The 14,168-nt window shown below is 40.5% G+C and overlaps 2 protein-coding genes across 13 annotated transcripts in view; one reads left to right on the forward strand and one right to left on the reverse strand.

Moving 5' to 3' along the window:
* The window catches only part of LOC107267328 (FERM domain-containing protein 5), a 29,131-nt gene extending 20,558 nt beyond the window's left edge, over positions 1 to 8,573 (forward strand). For 8 of the 9 annotated variants that reach the window (XM_015738876.2, XM_015738877.2, XM_025084707.1 and 5 more), the window contains 4 exons: positions 565 to 791; positions 944 to 1,111; positions 1,700 to 2,395; positions 2,889 to 8,573. In XM_015738876.2, coding sequence (XP_015594362.1) covers positions 565 to 791; positions 944 to 1,111; positions 1,700 to 2,395; positions 2,889 to 3,295 — 1,498 coding nt within the window. In that variant the 3' untranslated portion in view covers positions 3,296 to 8,573. The remainder of the gene's footprint in view (positions 1 to 564; positions 792 to 943; positions 1,112 to 1,699; positions 2,396 to 2,888) is intronic. The other variant, XM_015738878.2, reaches the window with a different exon arrangement.
* Positions 8,574 to 8,830: 257 nt separating this feature from the next.
* LOC107267338 (protein phosphatase methylesterase 1) lies at positions 8,831 to 11,599 on the reverse strand. 4 transcript variants are annotated; one of them, XM_025084740.1, is made up of 9 exons: positions 11,578 to 11,599; positions 11,200 to 11,456; positions 10,794 to 10,986; positions 10,612 to 10,721; positions 10,292 to 10,528; positions 9,858 to 9,923; positions 9,443 to 9,765; positions 9,224 to 9,356; positions 8,831 to 9,144 (listed from the first exon to the last, which is right to left on the reverse strand). In XM_025084740.1, exons 2-9 carry the CDS (start codon positions 11,274 to 11,276, stop codon positions 9,126 to 9,128), a joined length of 1,158 nt encoding a protein of 385 aa, XP_024940508.1. In that variant the 5' UTR covers positions 11,277 to 11,456; positions 11,578 to 11,599; the 3' UTR covers positions 8,831 to 9,125. The 4 variants fall into 4 exon arrangements, with proteins under 4 accessions (XP_024940508.1, XP_024940507.1, XP_015594392.1 ...); XM_025084739.1 differs by lacking the exon at positions 11,578 to 11,599 and having other exon boundaries at positions 11,200 to 11,532; XM_015738906.2 differs by lacking the exon at positions 11,578 to 11,599 and having other exon boundaries at positions 10,794 to 10,971; positions 11,200 to 11,529.
* Between the last annotated feature and the right edge of the window lie 2,569 nt (positions 11,600 to 14,168).

The following is a 14,168-nucleotide window of genomic DNA, read 5'->3' on the forward strand; positions in this document are numbered from 1 at the left end:
GGGGGGGTCGGTTCTTTCAGTTGGTAGTACTGCCAAACCAGTCGATTAATACGTGCCCCCCTGCCGCCCCCCGACGATTGCGTTATGCTTGAAAAGGCGTCGCGACGGTGCTTCCCAAGTGCTTCCTTGGTCGAGGGCGAGGGGGACGCTGGAGGAGGGAGGAGGGAGGGCCCGGAAGGGTAAGGTCGCGTGACGTAAGAACACGATCCCGGAAGTTCCCTCGTTGAATTTATGACCGTTATAAATACAGGAGTGCTGATACGGCGCCGCGACGCAAAGCGTCCGCAGAGCTTCCTAGCGTGAAGCCTTTTTCACATGGACCTCTTCTTTTCCCCTGTGGCCTTCGTTCCCACCTAAGCGTCGTATTCCTCGCGCAGCGGAGAATCGATTCCGTGCGCGTTCCTTTTAGCCTGCAGCAGTCCTATTAAACGACCGATCGGCGTAACGATCGATCGCGATCCACGCGATCCACGCGAACCGCACCGACTGCATGATCCACGAGCGTGACGACGTCATCTCAGAATTATCCAGTCTAACCGGAAAACGCGTTCGATTGCCATTCAGCTTGCCCAGAGCGTCGGATGCACCGGTCGTCAGCGGAGGCTCCATCTTCTCCTGGGGAACGAAATTTAAATACACCGGAAGGACGGAAAAGGAAGTCCTTGAAGAAACGGGTCCATTGCGCAAGGACGAGCCACCCATACAGCGCTGCCAAAGTACGGGACTCAGAAGGAAGGCCAGCAGCGTACCAGCCACACCGAGTACACCGAGCCAGGACCTGGTTGAAATCCGTTAGTATCTCTTTTCCTCTTTTTCTCTTTTTCATTGATTCCTCTCCTTCACAAAGATCCTCTTTGATTGGATGTCTTCCTGTCGATCTTCAGAGTATCGAGATTGATCGATCGGTCCGGAGTGATAAGAGACGACATTTAACGTTTCGCAGGATACTCGAGTTTGCCACGGAGCTGTCACAGCGCAGGATTGGATGGTGCAGGAATGTCTGATGGCGGAAGTGGCGTTCCTCTGAGTTCCCCCTATTGTCCGGACAACACTTTACCGCTGTTGGAAACAGTCTCGGAGGATCAGGAGATTCACGCTCGACGGAATAACGGTTAGTCGAGTGTCGAGGATGATGTTGATATTTAAAAAAAAAAAAGAAAAAGAAAAAGAAAAGTTGGCTTCGCAATCGCTCGAGTTCCCACTTCCGGTACGACGGATGACGGAGCCCGTTATCCCAGGCCGCCGTTTATCTGGAGCGACACCCGAGCGTCATTGCATGCCTAGAATGATTTTCAAGATGTTCGAGAGTTATGGGGTTGCATGACTTTTCCTCTTTGATATCCCATCGGGCACAAAGTGTACTCGGCAAAGGTGCTCAGAGGTACTCGTCAAGTCGTCGAGTCGTCGAGTCGTCAATTGCCGGCTGTCTCCATAGCCGATCGTTATAGAGAGTCCTTGCTTTTGTCAAATCCAACCGAGTGCACTTTGTACCTGTAGATAGAAACCGGGGTGAGATCTCCTGGGGGAGGGAAGGGAGGGATCTGTGTATCAGAGGGATGTTTGGAGGATGGTCATTACTCTCAAGAATTTGTACAGCATCGACGTTATGAGGTGCAGAGTGAAGAACACCGTAATATCGAATCGTGCTTCTTTGGCTTTTTAGACTATCATTTGTTTTTCCTTTCTTTCTGTTCTTTAGCCGTAAACGAAAATGATTCGCATGCGAGTGCCACCTACACCACCTCCGCAATCGGTCAGACGAAAAAACAGAAATTCCCAAAGAGCACGTTGATCCGACCACAAGCGTTGTACAGTCAGAGAATAGTGATAGGATCGGAGGAGTTGACCGGTCAGAATGTCAGTAACGTCGTAAGGCAAAAGATCGATTCGTTTGAGAAAAGTCCAAAAGTCGTGAGGTCCACAGCTCTCATCATAAAGACCTCCAAGGCGCCAGCCAAGAGAGCCTTGCTAACGGCTGCTAACGGCTCTCTCCTCCCCAGAGCCCAGGAGGACCGGACAGTAAGGCCCGATCGTTCCAGCACTGCGTCCGCGACATCCGCAACATCCGCGATCGCGAGTGCCAATTCGCATAAGAACACGAGCACGAGCACGAACGACGGCCAGGTAAGAGCAAAGCCGCAGCCGCCGTCGCCGTCGCCGTCGCCGTCGTCGCCGTCGCCGAGTGAGACTTTACGAGCTCGTGCGACTCACTGTCAGTCGGCGAAGGAGACCGTGAACGCGAGCGATGTTTTCTCGACGACGAACTTAACAAAATCGGTAGAGCTCCTAGAGCCTCTAGAATCGGCCGAATCGTTAACAGGCGACAAGCCGAGCAACTTGACCAACCATAGAAACGGACTAGTCTCCCTAAAGAAACGTCTCGCTGCATCTTCAGGTAAGTCGCATCCTCATCCGCCGTGATCGGCTCGCCCATCATTATTCACGTCTCAACTGCCTCTTATCGATTTGACAACACACGCTTTCCACTCTCTCTCTCTCTCTCTCTCTCTCTCTCTCTCTCTCTCTACATGTCTCCTTCCTTACACGATAACGTTACTCTCTTACCTCACGTTCGTTTTATATTTTCTACACGTAACCTTTTAACCTTTTGTCTCTCCCTGTAAAATAGCGATCGCTTCACTCTTCCACCTCTTCATCTACACGTGCGTAGTAGTATGTACAATTGTACACATATCGTCTCGGGAATGGTGCACCTTTTTTTCTTTTGCATAAATTGAAGCATGCGTGTGAGCATCCGTAAGGAGGAAGTGTCGTTCTGTGCTCCAATGTCTGGTCAATATCCAGGGTGAACCGCTGTTATTCTTGGCTGCCGATGAAATCGACTCTGATAAATGTTTCCAATAAATCCAGTTTTATTTCTGTTTCAGTGGGGCAGAACGAGAGCGATCTCAATGACTATTACTTTCGGGACTCGTTCGATCATTCCTCCTCGGAGAGCCAACTCCTCGACGTCACCGGGAAGACGCACAGTCGTTCGGCGACGCCAGTGCCGAAGATGCAGAAGCTCCAGAACTCGAAGCTCTGTCTTCAAGCGCAGCACAGAACGGACGGCCGGATCACCCGGATCACCCTGAAGAGTCTCAGGATCGTCAAGCTCTTCGTTCCGGCCTTCATGCTGACGATAACCGTTCTCTTCATCGTGATCGTCCTCGTATTCGAGACGGACACCACTCTCTTCAACAGTCTGCGCAAGACACCGGAAATGGTGGCCTTAAGGAACCAATACTACGTCCCCATCAAGGAGTTTCTTAGAACGAAACTTGGCCTATTTTGATGACGAGGGCTAATGCCGAGAGTATCCTTAATCACGTAGCTTTCAATGCCAGTGCCAAGTCCAAGAGCGTCCGTGGAAATAACTCTTTTGCGCTAGATCCGTAATAATATTATTTATATTTTTTTTTTATTATACTTATTCCAATCTCTCTCTCTCTCTCTTTTTATGTTACTCATTCACCAACTAACTCATGGACTTATCGATTCGTCGATGGCACGAGTGAGATTGAAGTTTCGCGGGAAACGATGCGTACGAGAGATGTCGCAGGGTCTTTTTTTTTAAATCTATTTCTTTTTATCTGAACTCGGAGCGCCAGGCGCTTCCCTAGACTCGGCATGGAAATTCATTATATAATTTTATCTCTCTTTTGTCATTCCCGTCCTTATTCTTCTTGTATTAACGATCGAGTGGCTTGCTCTTCGCAAGGATCTAGGTACTTTGGTTTTAGCGATGATAATTTAAAAATTTTCTTTTTTTGTTTTACTGGAGAACTCACCGACGGTCTTCCCAAAGTCCTCTGCGTGCGACGAATTGCCCTGTACTCTCACGGAATGGCTATTTATTTTTGCATTGCTTTTGCATAATCCAGAAGGTAGATTTAATTTGTGCACTTTTTATGCCGAGCCTGGATGGAGGGAACTGACTCGTAGCTCCTTGAAGTTATCGACAACTGTATAGGGTCCATTTTGCAAAATGAAAGATTGAAAGGATGGCAAAATGGTAGAGCGAACGAGGGATATTAAATGTGGGCTGGTGATACTGGATGGCCTATCCACAGTACATACTAAGAAAATTCTTTTTTTTTTTTTTTTTGGTCAGAGACTTTCGCCAGAGTACATGAGACACACAAGTACGTTATGATACAATGAAGCGAATGAGGAGGCAGGTGAAAACAAACAAAGAAAAACAGCAGAATAAAAGAAAAAAAATATTATATAAAAGGTAAAATATTTTAACATGAAGACAAGACAGATGATATGTAATATATTAACTAGAGAATATAATTATAGCAATGTTAGGTAATTTTAAACGGTCAACGAAAAGCAATTCTTCGGTAGAACGTAAGTGACGTATTAGAGGCGGAAAAAACGAAGCAAAGGAACGAGGAAAAGAAAGGATACAAAAAATATGGATGAAATGAAACTGGAGAAAGCACGACGAGGCAAAGTACGAAATTTTAAAAATAAAATCGAATAATCGTTTTACGAGGATAAAATGTTTAACGCGCTAACGGACGAGGAGAGCATCCCTGACTTAGACGTCCATGTGGATTTATTTACTTTCGTTCCTCTTTTACTTTACTCTTATTTCTTTTTTTATACAAATCCATTTACTTCACTTTGATTGCTAGTTCCCTTTAATCACGCAGAAATTCGCGTAGCGTTTACCAAAGCGCCACTTATAGCTCGTAATAACGATGGAAATAAAGATGGAAAAGGGAAAACAGAATATTGCGCAATTGCGAAAAATCTACGAAACGATTCGCATAGTGTTTAATCGATTAAATGATTATTTTAAGACTCGCGAGAATGTCCTTGATGTTTCAAGGATCTTGAGTATGCAATCGATGACGTCACTATTACCAGATGTATGTAGCCACGTACATTTTTTCAAAGTAGCGTCGAGACACTTATTCTGTCGTTCTTCAAATTTTCATTTTCGTTTTAACAGATCACATGTGACTCTCTCTTTCTCTCTCTCTCTCTCTCTCTGATGTCTTTCGCATATCTCGCCAAATAAATGCAAGACGATCTCAATAACATTCCGTATTAAAGATATTCTTATACCGTTTAAAGGATTTCTCGAGGAAGGATCAGGATTAGGTGTTTATCGTCATCGTAGAAGCTCCAACATATTTACTATAATATACATAATACACAATACGCGTCAATCATTCGTACTGAATCATACCGTTTGTACATTTTAATGCTGTAATATTAAAAAGAAAAAGGCGAAACGATCATTAACAAGACGCTTCACGGCAGGGGAATCCCCAGTTAAATTGGCAAAGGATCCTCCTTATCCTCTCTGTTTTGATAAATCAAAAAAAAGGAATGAAATGAAAGAAAAAAAAAATTTTTGTTAAATGACTACTCTCCCACGTAGGACGAGTGTCGTTTAAATTGGAGCGATGCAAGAAGACGCCTCCAAGTTCTACACGTCCTCCACGTGTGGTCCATTTCCCTTTTCACATATGTATACACACGCGCGTACACAATGACATTTCACATATTAATAATACACATACCCACAGGACTCTCTGACCCATTTCCTGAAAGTGCCTACGCTGTTCTAGAATCTTTTTGATGCTGCGTTTCGCTAAGTTTTCGGCAGTTCGTATATTCGATCGATGATAGGTTCGTTTGAGGCGAGATGACGCCTGCGTCGAAAAAGATGAAGAAAAAGAAAACGAAAGAAGCGAAAAAAGATAATCGTGCCAGGTTAAAAGTTCTATGCGAACACGCGCGTTTGTAATACCTAAGTATGACGTCACTCGAAAAGCGTCGCGACCAATGGAAAATTACGTCGCGAGGTAACGCGGGACGAGTTACGTCGCGACGTCGCGACAAATTATATAAATAAACGGATGTCAATTGCAATATAATGTAAATCTAGTTGTAAACGGTGAAATGGACGGTTGGTAACCGAAGACGGAAGGGAGTGGCGGGAAAGTTTGAAATTTTCCCAGCCAATGAGAAGCGAGACGGAACTATACGTACCTATGTTATAAGAAATTGCTGTGGAGAAAAAACGAATCGGTGCAATCTTTTAAAAATGGCGTCGATATGCAATACGTTGCCTGATGGCTCCTGATAAGCGCAGCTATAGTTGGGTTAGGGGATCTTACACGTGGTAAAGAAGAATGAGCTGCATACGTTATTAGATCACTAAAGAGACAATGTGAGAGAGGCTTTTTAAGTGAAGTAATTTTAACCTAAGTGAATGTAATTGTAATGCTAACGACTTAGGGAATTACGACAGCGACTTATTATGTAACATAAGGATTTCATGTGCGAGCGTTCCGGACCAGATGCGAAATGTACTCTTGAGCCATTTCATTGTCTTTCAATGAGATTGGTCGAATGCGATCTGGACCACTCTGGACCACGAGCGTAATTCCGTTGTTAAGGTGATGGCTGTTGATGAGGAATAACAAAAAATAGGAAACTAGTAGGTCAAAGTCGCTGCTTTTTTGTTTGCTAATAGAGCCATAAGCTTTTACAAGTGAAATCTGTACTTACTGGCGAGTCACTCGTTTTTTCCATTGAACTTTTAGACCGTACGACACCTCCCATCTTGTTGGTCATACTATTTGCGCGAATTCTTGCCTAGCTCTCTGTAAGGGTATTTATTTAGAAAACCTCATTCAAGGCAACGCTTTAATTTTCTGATCAAGCGGCAGTATTGATGAAGAACAATTGTATGATTATCAGTTCTGTCCTTCAGTTGGAGACGTAGTCAATTTACGTTGGTGTGATAGACGTAACTTACAGTTAGTACAAAGAGATTTGTTAGAGAGTTGACGTTAAATCGAATGATTAGAGTGAAACTAAATGCTTGTGATTTATTAATCGTGGGTCTGTGGCCTGTGGACAAAAATTGATAAAAGGATTATTATTTTACGTTAAGTAATCCGTATGCTTTTAGCTTTACATATCACCGTATACATATAGAGAGATCCTGTTCTCTCTAATGCGTTCCTCTTTCGTTTCTACTATATTTATTTTTTCTTCTTGTTTATTTAATTATTTCATATTTTAATGATCTACTTTTCTCTCTCTCTCTCTCTCTCTCTCTCTCTCTCTCTCTCTCTACTTTTATCTTGTTGATAAATGTGCGCACGCGTGTCGTACAGATATTTTCATTGTTTTAAAAATGTCCACGCGGAAGAACGTTAAACGAATCATGCCAAGACAATGACACGCCGAGAAAACAATCATTACTTTGAAAGGTTCGATCGTATCCGTAAACGGCATCAAAAGGGAATAACGTTTAATCTCTTTTTCTGCGTTACGGCTGACTACGATTTCGGGAATTCTCATGATTTTTTGGACGAATAAATTTTATATATGCCGACAAGGAACCTGACCTGTCGTGACCTGTAATCAAAATCTTTGTAATCCTCTCGGACTTTTGTATGCTTGCCCTTAGCGACGTAGTTATACGATTAATGTGGATTTTTCTTCAGGTTACAAAAACGAGGAAGAAACAATGAGACAACGTTAAGGAAAGAATAATTAAATTATGGCTCTCTAATATGATACACGCAATCAAGTTAGAGATTTTGAAACCAAAGAAAAAATCCTACATGTCCCTGGTACATCTGTGTTGCCAATCCCCATTCGGGAACAATGGCGAATTTTTCCACGGAGGAGAATTAGAATAAGAAACTCTAATTGGAATTCGTTCTGATGTTCTCGATAATTGGCTCACGTGGATGCTTTAAGTTTCTAGAAACGTGCAAATCGTTGCCTCGTTGGTACATCGACATTTTTGGCAACACCGCTAGTAGCTCGATCGACATAAAGGCAATCCTTTGCGACTACTACGTACAACCGAGCGACCCAGTGAAACCTGAATTTACTGAATTTCGTGTTCATTCAAAGAAAGGATCTTCCGGTTACCCGCGAAGGACAAGAATTATTTTTTTCTCGCCAAGTTTCTCGTTTTACGTGAACCCCAGTTGTTTTCAAAAAGTTTTTACCTGGACTACTTCCAGGAGGAATGAGCACTGTCTCGGCAGACTTCTTGGTTCACATAATTTTCAGTCCTGTGAAAATTTTCATGTTCTTTCGCTTCCTTTTTTTTGTCTTCTTATCGTCGTACTTTGCAAAAACAACAAGACCAAAACGGTAGTTGGCGAAGGCGGAAGGTTCTTTGAATGAAAAAAAATGTTAATATTAATTGCGGGTAACGAAGTAGGAGATCCTTTTGAGAAAAAGGTCTGCCTTGTCAAAGATCACGATCGAAAATAAATTTGCACTTTTTCAAAAAAGGAATATCGGCGTACCGCATTCATTTTTTAATATAACCCTTTATATTAAAAGAATGAACTCGAAGGGAGATAGCGCAGATCGTGTGAATTGTCAAAACACGGAGAGATCGACTGGACGATTCTTGTAATTGGGAATTGTCCCAATGTTGTTCATATACATATTGTTGTTCATAGAGGTACGTACGCAAAGAGACGAAGATTATTTGGAAATGTGCGTACTATGCGATTACTGTAATGTGAAGCAGCTGGCATACATAAATAAATGACGAAAGTAATCTTTTCCATCGATGTGACTTACTTTACTTTCAATTCGCTTTACATAGCTCCTACGTCCTTTCCTTCTTTACCTATCTTTTACGGCTGCTACAACTTTTCTATAATTGCACAGATATTTCTTTTCTTCTTGGGATCCCCTTTCCTCGTCACGATGCTTCGGGCTTCATTTACAAATTACATACGTATATACACAACATCGCACTAAATATCCATAATTCCGTTCGACAGAGAAACCTCATTATCGGCAATTGACAATGTTAATAATTAAGTACTCAGCAGAATTTTATTAATTACAATAACTGATCTCTCAGGGCAGATTTACAGTAATATGTTTATATCAATTCATAAAAATGTTGTACAACAGAAAATTTTTTAAAATGGTAATCTCGGCGTAAGACGCTTTTTTTATTTATATGTGTATCATACATCGTCATACACACATTTTTGTTTAATAAATAAAAAAATCTTAATTCCGCTATATTTATCATTTTTTGAACATCTCTTGCAATGTTATTCAGTGAGTTTCAACTTATTATCTATATCATACTAGCGCCGTTCTTAACAGGCAGGGAAAGTCCTAAAAAATATACCTTCATTAAATTAATTCGATTTATTTACTGCATACTGTAATTGGGCTTCAATGTGAAATTTCTCACCGTGTAAATTCCGACGCCGGTTCCGCAAACTTATGCCTGACCATAAAAGTTGCAACAGCCTCCGCCACTTTATCCGGTACGTCTTCGTGTACTGCGTGTCCGCATGCTGGTAGTACTTGCATTTGGAATTTTCCTTAAGAATATATAATTAAATGTGGGGAATCAAATAATAATAATAGTAGTAATAATTTTGACAATGAACATGAACTGCGAGATTACCTTGCATTTGTCCGACGGTGAGTTCACGATCTAATCTATCAACGCCAGCTAAGAGAAGCATTTTTGGTGATGGAATGTTGAGAAATGCCGCAGATAAACCCTTAAACCATCCGGACCAATGTTGTTCTGTCTTTGCTAAATCTATTCGCCATGCGTAATTTTTTTTTTCAGATTTGTTGCTATGTGGAGGTGGTGGCATGTTAGACGTCTCTTCTTCCTGAATGATGTCTTCGCGATGGATAACATCTTCCACTTCGTTCTCATGGTTGGGATCACTTGAAAGTGATTCAATGTCATGTGTAGCTAATTTCCCAGTCTTAATACTAGAAAGACAACAGGAATGTAAAACTTTGTAACTTGGAGCTTTGACAGTTTGTGTATTGGATATCTAATAATACCTATAAAATTTACAAACTTTTTTATTTGTCCAGGAACTGATACTTTGGCCGACTGTGCATTACGTATTTGGCCGCTTCTTACGCTGAAATGTAACAAATCCATGCTAATAGTCATGAGACAGATGTATCATAGAACTATCTATGATATAAAAGAATAATTTACCTGCTTAAAAAAATCGATTAAAACTGATTGAAAATAGTTGGATGAAATTAGATTTGTGCATAGGAAACTTCTTATTAAATTTTATTGATTTTTGATACTGAAAATGAATTAAATCCCATTAATTCCAATAAAAAATTTATTGTTCATGAGGTAATCACCAATGGAGTTACATGAACACGATAAAATATCCATTCAAAATCGTTTTAATCGGATTTTTTAAGTAGGGTATGCTATTTGTTCGATTGCAATGTTCGTTTACAAGCTGTTAAATTATTGTTGCGTACAAACCACCACTCTATAGCTTGGGAGATTGAGTTGAAACTCGATGGTCGAGATCTTAAAAAACTCTGCATAGACGTTAGCGCATCCATTGCAGTTCCTTCAACAACGTCAATGACTACTACACCTGCTAAATTTGTTATAAGTGGTGCTGCTTTCACTGCCACTGCACCACCCATACTATGACCTACCAAAATTATTGGAGTCTGATCGTCTGAGACAGATTCTATTATTCCAGCAACATCTCTAAACAAGGAAAATATATCCATTTTAGAAGTATAAACATCTTACTTCCCTTGATACAGCTAACTCAGTAACTGTGTACATACAAAGCCAGCGTATCAGCAGATAAATCCTCTTCATTTGTTGTGTGTGAATCTCCATGACCACGTAAGTCTATTGCCATTACTCTACAAACTACCATTGTGACTATGCATTTCTGAAATATTTATTATATTATGCTGTATTATTTGTAAGTACAATATTATTATAAAAACATTATTTCTCTTACTGTAAACTCGGCCCATGTTAAACCACTGTATCCACCACCATGTAATAAAACTAATGTCGGTCCTTCTGTTCCCACAGAGTAAACATGAAATGTGTTTTCACCGACTTCAACATCTTCAGAATGATCGAAATAAGGAGACCATAGTATTGGATCATAATCTCGTTTGCGCTGCAATGCCCTAGGTTTAAACATTCTATTAAAAACTTATAAAATTATATGTAACACTTTGCAGAATAATAATTTCATTACATTCACCATACATAGAATCACAAAAATAGTATATTTCGTAATAACCACACACTTAAAATTAGACACATCTCCAAGGTAAGAAGATAATCTTTAACAGGAATTTGCTCAAAACAAAAATCTATAAAATTGACAAAAAAAAGTCTTGACAACTGCTAACCTGGACGGTACTCCTCCACAATTCAATCCAGTTGGTGGTAGCTTCGATTTCAAAATGGATTTCTGAAGCGAAGACATATTTGCTGAGTGAGAAGGATTACTTTTCTTCAATGAATAATATTAAGCGTTTATCCTCGAATATTTTAACTCTTCAGAAGCACAGCACGGTATACATATGATAAAGCTAATCCAAGCACAATCGTATCTGGCCGCGTCAAGTCGCGTACACAGTCGTGTTTTGATTATTCCTAGCAATTCCTAGATATTGAACAACATCGAGATTACTCCAGACAGAGATGAGCAGGGAGATGTACACCGCTCCGGTTTTAGGCGATATCAAAATCATGCCGCTAAATCGTAGCGGCAAATCTAGAAGTACCTAGGATTCTGTGATCATCGCCTCCGTCGACAAAGCAAATCCCGTCGTAGTCGAGCTAAACGTGAACAAGAACGCGTAGCTTGGCGAGCAGAGGTTCTCCGTTACTCTCCGCTGGTTCCCAAAGCAACCCTTAGAACGAGACCGGGAAAGATTAGTAATATCAATGCCATTAGAATTACATTAAAATATATCACTACAATATAATATACGTGTGGTATGTTACATGCGCTACCACTTTAAACTTTTCTTATTCCAAACGACATTTTAAAAACTTAGTTTTTAAGGATATACTGGGAGGAGAGTGATGGAGACATAGGAAGGAATAGAAGATTGGAAAATAGAGTAGAAACGTTTGGTGGCAGCAGACAGGGAATATGTTGTTGAAGGGAAAAAGGGGAAGATTGTTAGAAAGAAAGAGTGAAGAAGAGAGATGTAAATGACTGAGGGAACAAGAGGAAAAGAAGATGCGTAAAGCGTATGCATGAAGACCAGATTGTTCTGGAGGAGCGAAAAAAGAGAACAGTGGGAAAAGTAGGAAAAGTAGGAAGTATAAGGAAGAGAAATGGGTCCCTCCGCGCCCATTTCCGTAAGGTCCTGCCTCTCCTGAAGGGAGCTACGACCCCTCTATACCAGGAGGAGAGTGATGGAGAATAGGAAAGAATAGGAGATTCAAAAAGTGTATAAGTGTTACAAGATAATTTATTCGACAAACGCAATAATGATACAGTATACAAAGTACAGACATACATACAGACATACGAAGTACATAGTATACAAAGTGCAGTAATGCATACAGACATACACATACAGCTCGCGAAAGATTTGCAATAACAGTACCATCAGAGATATTACTACATATATCACTACAATATAATACACGTGTGGTATGTTACATGCTCTAACACTTTGGTCTTTTCTTTTTCCAAAAGACATTTTAAAAAGTTAGTTTTTAAGGATATATTAGGAGGAGAGTGATGGAGATATAGGAAGGAATAGAAAATTCGAAAAATGTATAAGTGTTACAAGATAATTTATTGGAAACATCCAATAATGATACAGTATACGAATTACAGATATACATACATACATGGTTTACAAAAGATTAGCAATAACAATACCATTAGAGATATATTACATATATCACTGCAATATAATATACGTGTGGTATGTTACATGCACTACCACTTTAAACTTTTCTTTTTCCAAAAGACATTTTAAAAACTCAGTTTTTAAGATTATAGCAGGAGAAGAGTGATGGAGAATAGGAGGGAATAGGAGATTCGAAAATTGAGTAGAAACATTTGGTGGCAGCAGACAGGGAAGATGTTGTTGAAGGGGAAAAGATGAAGATTGTTAAAAAGAAAGAGTGAAGAAGAGAGATGTTTACGACTGACAGAACAAGGGGCGAAGAAGATGCGTAAAGCGTATGCACGAGATTATTCTGGAGGAACGAGAAAAGAGAAAACTCGAAAAAGTAGGAAAAGTAGGAAGTATAAGGGAGCGAAATGGGCCCCTCCGCGCCCATTTCCGTGAGGTCCTGCCTCTCCTGAAGGGAGCTACGACCCCTCCGAGGCCCCATAGGGGACCATGTTTTTTTTTGTTTTTGTTGAGGAAAACCCCCGAGTCCTGCGGCTGTCGCGCACAGGACTAGGGGGGAAAAACCTCAGGAAGGGAAGGAAGGATGACTACTCTTATATGACTACTTGAATTAATATGTTCGACCCGACCAAAGGAATAGGACAAGTAAAACAAGCACAATGGAAAGTGAGAGGGAATAGAATGAAACGAGAAGACAGAAGGGAAGATAGAAATAAAGAAGTTAAGAAGTAGAAAAGTAAGGAATATAAAAGTAGAGTAGAAATAAAGAAAGAGATAAATCAGAAAGAAAAGAATGACAGATAAAGAAATATGAATGTAAAGAAGAAATAAATATAGAAAGAGAAGAATGTTGAAAATGAATAAGAGTAATGATTCCAAGAGACCAGTATAGGAGACCGGCTCAAGGAAGAATGAGCGCTCGGAGTCCGGGCACTGCCTCCAACGCTCCCCCCACTCTCCGCCATCTCCCACTCACCGAGTCCTACCGCGACGAATTTGCGCCCACACAATTTTGGGCAACTTCCAGTACTTCTAAATATGCTTGGCCTGAATTTCTGATTTCTGAGTGTTAATATTTTACTTTATTAATTTAATTAATTATTTTAATGTTACAAACGCTTACTTTATTAATATTTCAATTTGAATGTAATTTATTTTCGATATTCTACAATTTCAATTCAAATTTGATCTACTCCGTATATTCTGCGAGATTTTTATTTAGCTTCAACTTTATATTTTGAATCAATTTTGAAAGTAAATCAAGGTCCAATAATATTTAGTAAAAATTGGGGTGGTACACGGGTGTCAAGTTGGCACTTTCTTAAAAATGTCTTAAAAATATTTCAACAATAGGCTTTTTCAATAATTCTTGAGAAGTTCTATATTTCCCGGTCTCGTTCTAAGGGTTGCTTTGGGAACCAGCGGAGAGTAACGGAGAACCTCTGCTCGCCAAGCTACGCGTCTTGTTCACGTTTAGCTCGGCTACGACGGGA

The sequence above is a fragment of the Cephus cinctus genome, unplaced genomic scaffold (genome assembly GCF_000341935.2).
Source record: "Cephus cinctus unplaced genomic scaffold, Ccin1 Ccin1_scaffold0401, whole genome shotgun sequence".
Classification (NCBI taxonomy): domain Eukaryota; kingdom Metazoa; phylum Arthropoda; class Insecta; order Hymenoptera; family Cephidae; genus Cephus; species Cephus cinctus.

Bases quoted from the DNA above. Each gene is read 5' to 3' on its own strand.
- LOC107267338 (XM_025084740.1), bottom strand. From the start codon at position 11,276: ATGTCTTCGCTTCAGAAATCCATTTTGAAATCGAAGCTACCACCAACT. The intron at 10,722-10,793 runs GTAAGAGAAATA...TAAATATTTCAG, and splicing joins TAACATGGGCCGAGTTTACA to AAATGCATAGTCACAATGGT. The intron at 9,357-9,442 runs GTAATCTCGCAG...TATATTCTTAAG, and splicing joins CACCGTCGGACAAATGCAAG to GAAAATTCCAAATGCAAGTA.